This window comes from Protopterus annectens, chromosome 13.part0, assembly GCF_019279795.1.
Source record: "Protopterus annectens isolate FY-2018-M chromosome 13.part0, PAN1.0, whole genome shotgun sequence".
In the NCBI taxonomy this organism is placed as follows: Eukaryota; Metazoa; Chordata; order Ceratodontiformes; family Protopteridae; genus Protopterus; species Protopterus annectens.
This window is the reverse complement of record NC_056747.1, coordinates 1,227,960,889-1,227,973,910: the sequence shown is the minus strand read 5'-3', so window position 1 is coordinate 1,227,973,910 and position 13,022 is coordinate 1,227,960,889. Positions and strand designations below refer to the sequence as shown.

The window sequence follows — 13,022 nt, the reverse complement described above, 5'->3', positions numbered from 1 at the left end:
TCTGGTGGGGAAGCAGCTGGAATGGATTCTTCAGCATCAGAGTCTTCAAAATTAGAGAAAGGAGCCTCTGGCTGGTCCGTTATGTCTGATTCATCGGCTGAATCATCAGATGACACTGGCTCAGGGGGCTCTGCCCTAGGCCTCTTCTCTGGGGGCTGAGAGGCCCTGTCTGGGTGAGACTGAGATCCTCTAATTAATGAAATTAAATCTTCTGCCAGTGTAAGCATTTGAGAACTAGAGGAGGGCCTGGTTGAAGGGGGTTTAACAGGCACTGTTTTAGTAGTCTTGGCTGCTTTAGCCCTGGCGAAGGCCTTAATGGACATGGCTGCTGGAGGCCTAGCAGCACCACGTGCTGGGGTAGAGACATCCAAGGGAATGGTGTCTGATAAGTCAGAGGCAACCACCGTAGTGGGTAAAATTTCTGAGGCCGATTCAAGAATGGTAGCAGGGGCCTCAGTTGTAGAGATAGATTCAGCTGTACTTTGATCAGTTTTCTCGGTTTCGGCCGAAACCGAGACACTCGCGGTTTGCTTAACCATGGTTTCAGCCAAAATCATGACCGCGAAAGTGTCGGTCTTTATCTTTGCGCTTTGGCAGATTGGGTAGTCGGAGGATCCGACGCATAATGTACGCAAAATCAGAACCGAAAAACTGTTCAGCAACTCCGACCGACGCCTAAGCGTCATCGGTTGAAAGAAGCACACGCCGAACAGGCTGCTACGTCGTGGGCTGGGCCTAAACAAGGCAGACAATAAGAGTGGAAATCTTTGAGGTATTTGTTTCACAGGTTAAACAATTATTAACTTTTTCTGACATCGGCTGAGGCAAGAAAGAGTCCCCAACGGGTACTTAGCTTTAGAAGTCTTCAAGTAGTATTCGGTAGAAGTAATCTCTGGATCCGACCGACCGCACTTGCGAACAGCTTCTGCTGGGCGCCACGGCAAGAAAGACTGAGGAAAATGGCGTCGGCTGATGCCTTTATACCCGAAGACCAACAGAGATGACGTCGGGTGAAGTGCGACATCAGCCGAAGCCGGACCCGGACTTTGGAATCCGGCCGACTGAAGGGCTGCCTGACGACAGGACAACCCAGTTGTTATGACTGCAGATGCATCCATGAAGGACATCTGAGGGTAATGCTACTCAATGCCAGAAGTCTAAACCTCAAAAAGCAAGCACTCTCAAGGCACTCATCAGTATGGAGAAAAATCAATATATGTGCAGTAACAGAAACCTGGTTTAAGGCTCCAGGGAGCACCCCAGCACTACCAGGCTACTAACTCATACCGTACAATTCAGCCACAAAACACGGACCGAAATACAAAAGGCAGGGTCGTATCCATATTCATCAAGGATACCCACATCTCCAGTTTAGTGGCACAGCATGATGCTTCAGAGAACATCCACATGCAACCAACAATGGGCAGAAAGTAGTTTTGTACCTACCATAAATGTAGATGTTAGAGTGCTCGTACAGCTGGTTATCCTGCCGTCAGGCGGGTCCTCGGTTGGCCAAATTCCAAAGTCTAGGTCCGGCATCGGTTGTAGTCACTTCTACCCTGACGTCAGTGCGGCAGGGGTATAAAAAAAGAGGCAGCCGACGCCATTTTCTTCAGTTTTTCTTGCCCCAGATGTCAGGTGCCCCCAGAAAGAAGGCAAACAATGTTATGGAAAGATGCAATGCTGATAAATCAAACACAGTAGTTGCAAGCAAATACACCATAAAAGAATACCCCAAAAAGGTATTATGAAAAGTGTTTGTCGTAAGGCCTGTCCTAAGAGGGGATGGAGGGAGGGAAACCTGGACTGCAGCTGTATGAGCACTCTAACATCTACATTTATGTTAGGTACAAAACTGTACCATGTTCATCGTGCATACAGCTGCAGTCATAACAGATGGGTAGAATCCCAAAGCTAAGTAAGGGTGGTAGGCACTAAGTGGAACTAGGAGGGGCTAGGATGCCCTGCAGGACTACTGTGGCAAAGCCCGCTCTAGATTTTGAGTATAGTGGGAGGTGATAGTGCTTGGAGAAAGTGTGCACTGAACTCCAGGTGGCTGCTTCCAAAATGTCCTTGGTAGGGACCCCCCTGAGGAAGGCTGCAGAGGTAGCTGTGGCTCTGGTGGAGTGGGATCTGATGCATGCAGGCACAGTTTTTCCATGGAATGAGTAACAAAAACGTATGCAGTGGGCTATCCAGTTTGAAATTGTCTGTTTGGAAATAGCCTTTCCCTGAGCACCTACAGCGTAAGAGACAGAGTTGCTCACATTTCCTGAATGGCTTTGTTCTGTCCAAGTAGTAACGAAATTGTCTGTGAATGTCCAAGGAATGTAGTAGTCTTTCCCCTTTGTTTTGTGGATTAGGATAAAAGGTAGGCAAGTGGATAGTCTGATTCAAAGCTACACTGGATACTACCTTTGGCATAAAGGTAGGATTGGTTCGTAAGGAAACTCTGTCCTGATGGAAAATGATGAATGGTTGCACAGCCATGAGGGCCTGTAGCTCCAAAACCCTGCGTGCTGAGGCGATAGCCAGAAGAAAGGCTGTTTTCCATGACAGGTACTGTAACTCTGTTGAAGAAGCTGGCTCGAAGGGAGGAAGGGTCAGCTTTTCCAATAGATAGTCTAGATCCCAAGCAGGGACTGGTGGTTTCCTTGGGGGGTTTTAAATTTTGCCCCTCTGAGGAGCTGCCTTAAGAGAGGGTGAGAGAATAATGGAGGATCTGTGTTGTATTGTGCAGAAATGGCTGAACCGTGGATCTTGGAGGAGAAGCCAAGTCCATAGTTTAACATCTCAGCTAGGTACTGTAAAATTTGAGGTATATTTATTACCCAAGGATTCTGTCCCTTTTCTTGATTCCAGGCACAAAATCTTTTCCATTTAGCGGAGTAAGCCTTTCTAGTAGAAGATCTTCTGGCCTCCAAGATGACATCCTGCACCTCTTTGGAGAGGAGAACCTGTTGGGAAATCAAGGAATTCTCCATGCAGCTAGATTTAGAGTTTTGAGATGGCTGTGAAGGGTTTTGTAAAGAGGGACTAGAGGTAGGATCTATGGTGGGGAATGTGTCAGGCTCCTCAGGAGCGGATACCACTGTTGTCTTGGCCAGTCTGGAGTGATGAGAATCATTTTCGGCCTCTCTGCTCTGGCTTTTAATAGAACTTTGGGCAGCAGAGGAAGAGGCGGGAAGGCATAGACCGTCAATGTTGCCCAATTTAAGGAAAGTGCGTCCACTTTCCAGGCCTGTGGGTGATGGGTCCTTGAACAACATATTTTCAACTGGCAATTTCTGTGGGTATCAAAGAGATCCATGTCTGGCTGTCCCCATGCCGGAGTTATCTTTGTGAAAAGTTGAGGATGCAACTTCCATTCGTGTGGATCTGTCATATTTCTGCTTAGGTTGTCTGCCAGTGTGTGTTCCTTCCCTGGCAGGAATTGTGCCTGCAGTTGAATTTGCATTTCCAGTGCTGTGTTCCATAGGGTCATGGCTTGCCTGCACAGGGGGTATGAATGAGTTCCCCCCTGTTTATGTACCACATCACTGTGGTGTTGTCTGTCCTTATCAATAGCTGACCCGGATGCAGTAGGTCTTTGAAGGTCATAATAGCATTTTGCACGGCTAGCATTTCCTTTTGGTTGATGTGTAGGTGCTTCTCTTTTCGGGTCCATTTTCCCTGAATGCACTGATCTGTAATGTGTGCTCCCCAGGCGTAATCGGAGGCATCTGTTGTGATGATTTGAGTTGCTTGAGGTACACAAAAATGAAGACCTGCGTTTGTTTGGCAAGCTTGAGCCCACCACAAAAATTCCTTTTGAAGGCATGGAATGAGTGGTATAATTGCTTCCAAGCTGTGGCTGTGTTGAGACCATATGTTTTTTCGGTACCACTGAAGTTTCCTCATATGCAGCTTTGCACATGGGATTAGTAGGATGCAAGATGCCATGAATCCCAGAGCCTGCAGGACTTACCTTGCAGGTAGCCTGGTGAAAGTTGCCATTTTTCTGAAGTATTGAGACAGTTGCCCTTGTTTGTCTGGCGTGAGGTAGGCCATCTGGGTGGTTGTATTCAAGCTGGCACCCAGGAAAATTATTTGTTGAGAGGGTATTAGTTTTGATTTCTTTTTGTTGACTGTGTATCCCAGGAAGTTCAACAGTTTTATTACAAACACCAGGTGCTGCAGTAGTATGTCCTTGCTGTCCGCTTGGATCAGGCAGTCATCCAGAAAAGGGTAGATTTGTATCCGTTGTAGTCTGCAGAAGGCAATTACTAATGCCAGGCATTTCGTAAACACTCTGGGCGCAGTAGATAAGCCAAAGGGCAACGCAGAGAATTGGTAATGGGTTGAACCTGCAAGAAATCTGAGGTATCTTCTGCAATCTTGTCTGATAGTGACATGCAGGTATGTCTCCTTGAGGTCCAATGTTACCAGCCAAGACTCCTTGCCCAGCATGGGAAGAAGCTGCTGTAATGTGAGCATCTTGAATTTTGGCACCTGTAGATATGTGTTTAGGATGGATAGGTCTAAGATAGGTCTCCAATCTTTGTCTTTCCTTGGTACCAGGAATAGTCTGGAATAAAACCCTTGACCTTGTTCTTTTGCAGGTACCTCTTGAATCGCTTTCATGTCCATGAGAGCTGAAATTTGTTTTTGTGCCTCTGCCCTTTGATTTTGTGGCAGGTTGGCATGCCTCTCATTTTTGGAAGGGTGTGAAAGTGGAACCTGTAGCCTCTGTCTAATGTCCAGAATCCATTTGTCTTTTGTAACAATATGCCAATTTGAGAATAATTCCAGTTTTCCACCCAAAGGTGCTGCCATTAAAGCTTTGCTTGGCAGGTGTAGGGGGAAGTCATTATGTCCGTTTTCTAAAGGACTGTGATCTATCTTCTCCACCTCTTGGGGTTGGTGCTTGCCACTGTCAGGCTCTGAAAGATCCTTGAGATTGCCCTCTACCCCTTGGGCGTCTACCTGCCCCTTTGAGGTCTGTCCGTGGCTGGAAAGGACCAATTTTTTGAAGGCCAGTTTCTGCTGAAACGTGGAGGATATACCTGTAGGAAATCTTTTACTGTTTGCATTTATTTCGCTTTTTTCCTCCATTTTCTTTAGCACCTCCTCAGCTTTAACACAAAACAATGCATCTTTTTGAAGAGGTGCATCTAATAATTTAGCTTTGACATGATCTGGTAAGGTTTACTCTTTGAGCCAAGCATGCCTACACGTATAACAGACGCGTAACAGCAGCTCTACATGAGGCCTCTAAAGCATCAAAACCACACTGCAAGGTATGTTTACCCACTTGCTCTGCACCATGCAACAAATCCTGCAACTATCTGGTTGTTCTGGCTGTGTCATCTTGCTTTTCAGCTGAGATATCAAAAACTGTTGATACTTTAACATATGGAACTGACAGTTTAATGCCCTCGTGGTTAAAGTGACAGAGGTGTACACCTTTTCCCCCCACCTTTCTAAAGCTCTGGAATCTCTCTCTGAAAGTAATGGGTTTTTAGCAGTAGAGGCCTTAATTCCCTTGGGACCCTGTGAAATAGTTTCTGGGTCAGCAGTATGGCTTTTATATAGGAACTGGTGAGAATCAGGAACCCGGTAATACCTGTCTGGTTTAACAGGAGCTGGAAGCAAAGAATCTGGATTAAGGCTGGCTTCTGTGTACACATCATCCAATATATCTAAAACAGGAGGGATAGCCAGGGGCCTATGCTGGGGGAGCAGAAGAAATTCCCGGAGCCTTTTCTTGGAATCTGAGTAATCTTGGCCTTCCCAATGAAAGTGTTCCCTCAATGTATGCAGGGTTTCCCCAAAAGAGTAGTCCTCAGGGGGGGGGGGGGGACAGAGGGAATAGACTCCTCTGCATCAGAGTCTTCGAATGAAGAATAGGCATAATCCTGGTCCTCATATAGTTCTGAGGTAATAGAAGCTTGATCTGAGGAAGGGTAGTCTTCCTCTAATCTGGGCCTTTTGTCAGAGGGGGGTAGAGAACCCCTGATAAAAAGAGTAATCAAATCCTCAGCCATTTTAAGCATCTGCTTTTTAGGCATGGGGCCTTGAGAGGGGGTCTGAGGAACGTGTTTTTTGGTTTTCATGGCTGCTTTAGAGTTAGTGAAGGCTTTAATAGTGAAGGAGGAAGGCCTGAAGACGCCTTGAGAAATGGCAGGCCTGTCTAAATTCCAAGTTTCCCCGCCAAGAGTGGCGTCGGTATCTGCAGTAGGAATGGGGACCGAGGAGCCTGCGACCTCGGGTACTGAAGACACCGGTATGTAGTGTCATCTGTACTCAGGGGCTGCTTAGGCGCCTCGCTGAGTACCGGAGAACCAGTAGTCGGCCTTAGCGTGGTCTCAGTAGACGGTGCGGACCTCGTACGTCAGTCCTTATCTTTGCGTCTTTTGCTCAAAACTGGAGTCTAGTATCAGACGACATAATATAACAAAATTTTTTGCCAAAAAAGTGAAGGGCGAACTCCGCCCGGCGCTTAATAGTGCGCTTGTTGAATCTAGCACAAAACGGCAGGCTGAGACGTCATGGTCTGGGCCTAAGCAAGGTATACAGAAAGAGTGGAAATCCTTTTGCGGTACTTACTTCCCACATTAAATGCAATTATTAACCGTCTGACATCGGTCTGAGACAGTAAAAGTTTCCCCAACGGAGTACTTAAGCTTTCAGGAAGACTTCGGCTGAAATACTTTCGTAAATCTCAGGAGCTGGCCGACCGGCACTTGCGAACTGCTTCTGCTTCGGGCACCGCACGGCAAGAAAGACTGGAGAAAAAGGCATTGGCTGCCTCTTATACCCCTGCCGCACTGACGTCAGGGAAGAAGCGACGACAACCGATGCCGGACCAAGACTTTGGAATTCGGCTGACCGAGGACCCGCCTGACGGCAGGATAACCCATCTGTAATGACTGCTGCTGTATGCACGAACATCAGAAATGAACCACATCATGCTGGCACAATTGACAAGTGCAGTTTTATAATCTTACCTATGGTTGGGATTGTGGTTACAATTTCCCCCAGTTTGAGTTTATACAGAATTGTTGTTTTGCCTGCTGCATCAAGTCCCACCATCAAAATTCGCATTTCCTTCTTTCCAAAGAGGCCTTTAAACAATGACGCAAATATGTTCCCCATTGTAGTGTGGTGTTCACATTTACCTAAAAACAGAAAGAAAAAAAGTCACTTATTCTATATTAAATGGAAACAAAACACAATGTCAACCTGCTAAAGGGAAAATATGCAGATGAACCTGTTTCTCTAACACTAGCAGCAAAATCTACTTACAGGACTTTTTCATGTGCTCATCTCAGTATGGTTCTTTTACTCAAAGTTTCAAGCCCATTACTTAATTGAATCCAAAAGCAACTAAATGATAACCTTCTCTACAATCTCCTATAACATTTGTCCTGCCAGCGTTTCAAGAGAAATCTGCTTAACAGAATTATCTACTTTACAGGGCTGAGTTTCAGTAATGAAGCAACACAAACCAGGAACCACGGCAAGTCTAAGTTAATAACCAGGCCACAGGGAAAAATAAGTATGTGGAATGTTTCTCTTAAGGTCAAACTCTGCTAGGGTCATGGTTACTTTCATAAAATGGCTCTTGTCTCCTCTTGATTCTGATGAAGTCAGGTTGGTTGATGAAAGCGCTTAATCTAGTTATCAAAGGTGTGCGTTTTTACAGCATGGTCTTATTTCCTGCTTTCTGGTTATTAACTTGGACTGGAGTTTCGGTAGTGCCCCAAATAAGTAGTATTCACAAAACTCTCAGAAGAGCAATAAGAAAGTTCCTGGAAGAGATGCCCAAGATTTGCAAATATCCTACAATTTTTGAAATGGTTGAAGGTATGGGCACAGTAAAGGCAAAGTTGTTGAGGAAGCTAGGAGATGGTAGAGATGAAGTGCCCGAGACAGGTGGCAGGATGCTTAATGTGGGACAGACTGAAAAATGCAGACATCAGTAAAAAAGCCAAAGTAACTTCCAATTGTAGAAAGATTATGATGGCTTGGGCGCACGTACAGGAAAGAAGCCAGCCTAGTGAAGATGGTTTAGGAGAAACAGGAAGGCAAAGTGAAACAAAGACATCCAAGCAAAGTGATGAAACACAAACCAAGGAACACAGCTGCCCAAACTTCATCTAGAGAGAGATTTCTGAAAGAATGAAGGCATTGTGTTTATGAAAGTAACCATGACCCTAGTAGAGTTTGACCTTAACAGAATCACCTAAATATTCCACATGCTTGTTATAGCAGAAACTAGCACAGTTTAGTAACCCACTTAGAGGGGCATTTTTCAAACATTTTTCAAACATTTTTCTTCCCTAAAAGTGTGTGAAAGATGTGCAGCAAGAGAGACGCTGATCCTTACAGTAAGGCAGCAGGGCTATTAAACCAAACAAATGAACATACACAGTGCAGAATACCACCAACACTATAGACTGTGTAACTGTGACAAAGACAACTCTGGAACATAAGAATTGGAGTGTAATTGGAGTGTATAGACCAAAGTAAAGTGCAGATGACCTTGAGGAATTCATACAATTCTTGCATGAAACAGCAGGGAAGACTACTACTAGCTGGGGACTTAAATTTATCAGAAACAGACTGGAATAATATTGATTTAACAATATTAGTAAGGAAATTATTTGCAGTGTATATCCAGGAACAATTGCTTCAGATTGTAAAAAACACTACCAGGGAACGGAACAAACTAGACAAGGTTTGTGTTCCCAAAGAAATTACTGTAACTTCAAGTCAAGTTTTATCACCACTAATGTGTAGTGATCATGGGGATATAAACGTTAATTTGTTGCTAGATAACTGTCAAACTGAAATCTAAGCCAATGCGCAGAAGGTTAATTGCAGATAATATGGAAGCAAAACAGTCACTATGTAAAATTAACTGGAGTGAGGTGTTCAGTGGAAAAACTGCAGATGGAATGTGGAAAGTTTTGAAAGAGAAATAGAGTGCAAAAAAAAAAAAAAATTCAAACAAATGTTTATCAAGATCTAGGCATGCATCAGGGGAGATGTATTTCCATAAAAAAAAGATACCGGATTAAGGCGAGACGCAAAAATATAAGAAATGGAAGACAGGTCAAACTACAACTTTTAGAACTGAAATAAACTAGCGGGACAAAGATTAAGCATAGTGAGACAAGATCAAGAAAAATTTGAAGAACCTTCATATGATTATATAGATGTGGAAGGAGTAAAGGCACAAATTTATGAACTGTGCGCAGATTTTAAAATTTACAAATTCTTATGCAAAACAGTTTGGCTCCACAAAAGGGGCGATAAGCTGTCAGTGACATCCGGGTAACTCCGGATACTGGAATTAAACTAGATTATATCAAAAAAGAAATGTGCAACTGGATCCAAACAAAGCACAGGGAGGACACGGAATTAGTAACAACGACCTAAGTGAGATCCCTTCAAGAACTGAAAGTACTGTAACTATTATTTACTAGGTCACATAAATATAGGGAGATTCCTTTATTAAGCCTAAGGGAAATGGGAGCAGGACTAACCCAGAGTCATATAGACCCTCAAGTTTACTTTCATGTTGCGGAAAAATAATGGAGAAGGTAACATTGGATAAGTTATCAGAACTGGATAGGTTGGGACTTAAAACCATATATCAGCATGCATGCATATGTTGATAACATATCTAGTACCACCTGTAACATGATATTCTATAACAGCAGCTATGAATGAAAAATTGTGCAGTGATGCAATTTATACAGAAAACTTCAGCATTTGACAGGGTCATACACAAAACAATGATCAACATATTAGTACAACTAGGTATCGATGTACTCTTGATAAGATGGATAGCTACATGGCAAGTATACAGCAACTGGACAGGTGAAATTCTTAGTTACAGTCAGGGTGTGTCCCGCAAGGCTCTGTCCTAGGCCCTTGTTTAGCTTGCATCTTTTAGACCCAACTCTCATCTGAGGTGTTCTACAGTCTATATGCAGCCAACCTGAAATTGGGTAAACTGATTGCATGCGTTACAGATGAGACAGGTCTGCAAAATAACTTGACTAAATTAACCATTTGGGCACAGCAGAATATGCTGATAAATGCATCAAAAACTAAGCACATGAGACTTGGGAGACAAATTGGAAAGTGAATATTTAATGCAGCACACAGTGACTAACTGTACACTCATTTAAGAGCCTGGGTATATTGGTAGATTCAGCTATGAGTTTTCCTAATGTCAAACCAACTGTTTAAAAGATAGATAGTTTGCACCGCTTCCCAAAGACTAACCTGGCACAATCCAACCTTCTCTTTATAGTGCGTTTATTGAATCTAGCACAAGAGCGACAGCCAACAACGTCGTGCTCAGGCCCTAAGCAAGGAATACACAAAGTATGATAATCTCTATGCGGTATCTGTTTCCCACAAGAAATGCAATTATTGACTTTCTGACATCCGGTAAATCACTGAGGCAAGAAAAAACTAAAATATTCCCCAACGGGGTACTTAGCCAACTTTGAACTCTGTCTGAAACTTCGAAATCGAAAAATCTCAGAACGCCAACCGGCACTTGCAATGCTGCTTCTGCATCGGACCATGCGGCAAAAAAGACTGAGGATATGACGTCGGTCATGCGCATTTGTACCCTGACGTCCTGATGTCAGTCAAATGCGCCGTGACAGACGTCAGCCTTATACTTTGATATTCGGGCCGACCGAGGACAGCGGACTACCCTAATGTAAGGACTGCAGCAATGTGAGATGAAGAACATCTACACGTTGTATAAAAAGATTTATAAAGTCTAGGAAATCAAAAATAATGAAGTCATTGTTTGTTAGTTACATTACACCTTAACTTGAGTAAAGGAATAACATTATGGAAACCCTATAAGAAAACAAGCCTGAGTAAAGTGGAAAGAGTACAGTGGAAATATACCAAGGGCATCCATGGATGTAAAAATTAGAAGTTATGTACTCACCATAACGTTCCATCTGAGTAAGTATCTTCATTTGTCTGCGACCTTTGGGATACGGATCCGATCTCGGATCAGAGCCGGCAACTTCTACCACAGTATAGATCCGAGCTCCTAGCTCCTCCCTTTACCCATAATCCCCTGCCAACCCTGACTGACCTCAGATCAAGTTTGCCTGATATAACCATTGTTAATGTGCCCCGGAAGGGGCGTATCCAAGACAGATCCTAAACAGAATCCTATAGGTCAGGGGGAAGGAGGGGGGGGGGTGGTTGCAGACAAATGAAGATACCTACTCAGATGGAACGTTATTGTGAGTACATAAATTCTAAATCTGAAGTAGGAACTTCATTTGTCAGCAACCTTTGGGACAGAGTCCTCAGCTACCTGAATCCTGGGTGGTCTTTATGGAAGAATATTCCGGAGCACTGTAGAGCCAAAGGACGCCCTACCTCTGGAGACTACATCCAGTTTGTAATGGCTGATAAAGGTATGAGATGAAGCCAAAGTGGCTGCAGAACAAATATCATCCAAGGGGACCCTAGATTTAAAAGCTGCGGAAGTAGCGACGGCCCTAGTAGAATGAGCTCGGACTCCCCGAGATGCAGGCCTTCCCGAACTCTGATATGCCAAGACATCCACCGTGACAGGGTAACTTTAGAAATAGACTTGCCTAAATTTGTTTTGGCAAGAGAGACAAACAACTGGTCAGATTGCCTGTGACCAGCAGTTCGATGAATATAAAAGCGTAATTGTCTGTTAACATCCAAGGAATGCAGTTTGTACTCTCCTTTGTTCTGGTAGTTGGGAAAGAACATGGGGAAGATTAATAGATTGATTAATATTAGCTTCCGAAGATACCTTAGGCAGAAAGGACAGATTGATCCTGAGGTAAACTCTATCCTGATGGAAGGCTAAATACGGCGGTTTAACACAGAGAGCCTGAAGCTCAGAGACCCTTTTAGCTGAAGTAATGGCCACCAGGAAGGCAGTCTTCCAAGAGAGGTATTTAAGATCAACCGTAGCCGCCGGCTCGAAAGGGGGGCTGGTCAAGGCCTGTAGAACCAAAGATAAATCCCATGGGGGTACTACCTCCCTGACCAGAGGTCTGAGAAGGAAGGTACCCTTGAGAAAAGTTTTACAAAGCTTGGAAGTAATTAGAGGGCCCCGATTCATGCCCTACATAAAGCAAAATTGCTGCTAGTTGTACCTTGACTGTAGAGCAACTAGCCCCTTGATGAAAAAGGGTAGTTAGAAAATCTAAAACCGACGTAAGAGGCGCCGTGAAAGGATCTAAGTGATGGTGCTCCGCCCAAATGGAGAAACGTTTCCACTTACTCCGATAGACCCTTCTGGTGGAAGGTTTATGTGCTGCTACTAGGATGGCTTTGACTGGTGAGGAGATTCCGGGAGTCCTTACCAGGAGTGGAACTGGAGCAACCAAGCAGTTAGCTTGAGGCTGACCAGGTTGGGAGTCGGAAGACCCAGAGGGCAAGTAATGAGATCCGGGAGGGGATCCAGAATCCAGGGTGGACGAATCAAATGAGACCACAGGTACGGGAACCACATTTGACGAAGCCAGAATGGGGCAATGAGGATCATTTTGCTCCCCAGCCGACTGACTTTCTGTAAGTTTAGCATCATGGGCAATGGAGGGTAAGCGTAAAGGAGACCGGGAGGCCAAGCATGTACTAGAGAGTCTCTCGGGGACTCCCCCTGAGGGGGGATTAGAGCGAAGTAACTGTTGCATTTGGTATTTGAAGGAGAGGCAAAAAGATCGCAACAGGGTTGCCCCGATTGGGCAAATATTTGCTTTGCTACTAGAGGATTGAGACACCATTCATATGGGGTCAGAATCGAACGACTGAGCCTGTCTGCTAGGATGTTGGACCGTCCCGGAATGTGCGTTACAGTGAGAAAGCAGTTGGTGGCCATCGCCCATTCCCACACTCACATGGCCTCGCGACAGAGGATAAGACCTGGTTCCCCCCTGTTTGTTGATGTACCAGACAACTGACATGTCAGTTTGTATCGCAATCGTCCCAATCGGAAGAAGGCT

At 44.6% G+C, this 13,022-nt stretch overlaps 1 protein-coding gene across 1 annotated transcript in view; it reads right to left on the bottom strand.

The window, feature by feature from the left end:
- LOC122788217 (ADP-ribosylation factor 1) overlaps positions 1–10,304 on the bottom strand; it is a gene marked incomplete in the record, with an annotated part of 387,297 nt that extends 376,993 nt beyond the window's left edge. Inside the window, 3 exon segments of the mRNA XM_044055232.1 lie at positions 6,990–7,160; positions 7,381–7,383; positions 10,289–10,304. Of these exon segments, the coding sequence (XP_043911167.1) occupies positions 6,990–7,137 (148 nt within the window).
- Positions 10,305–13,022: the final 2,718 nt, after the last annotated feature.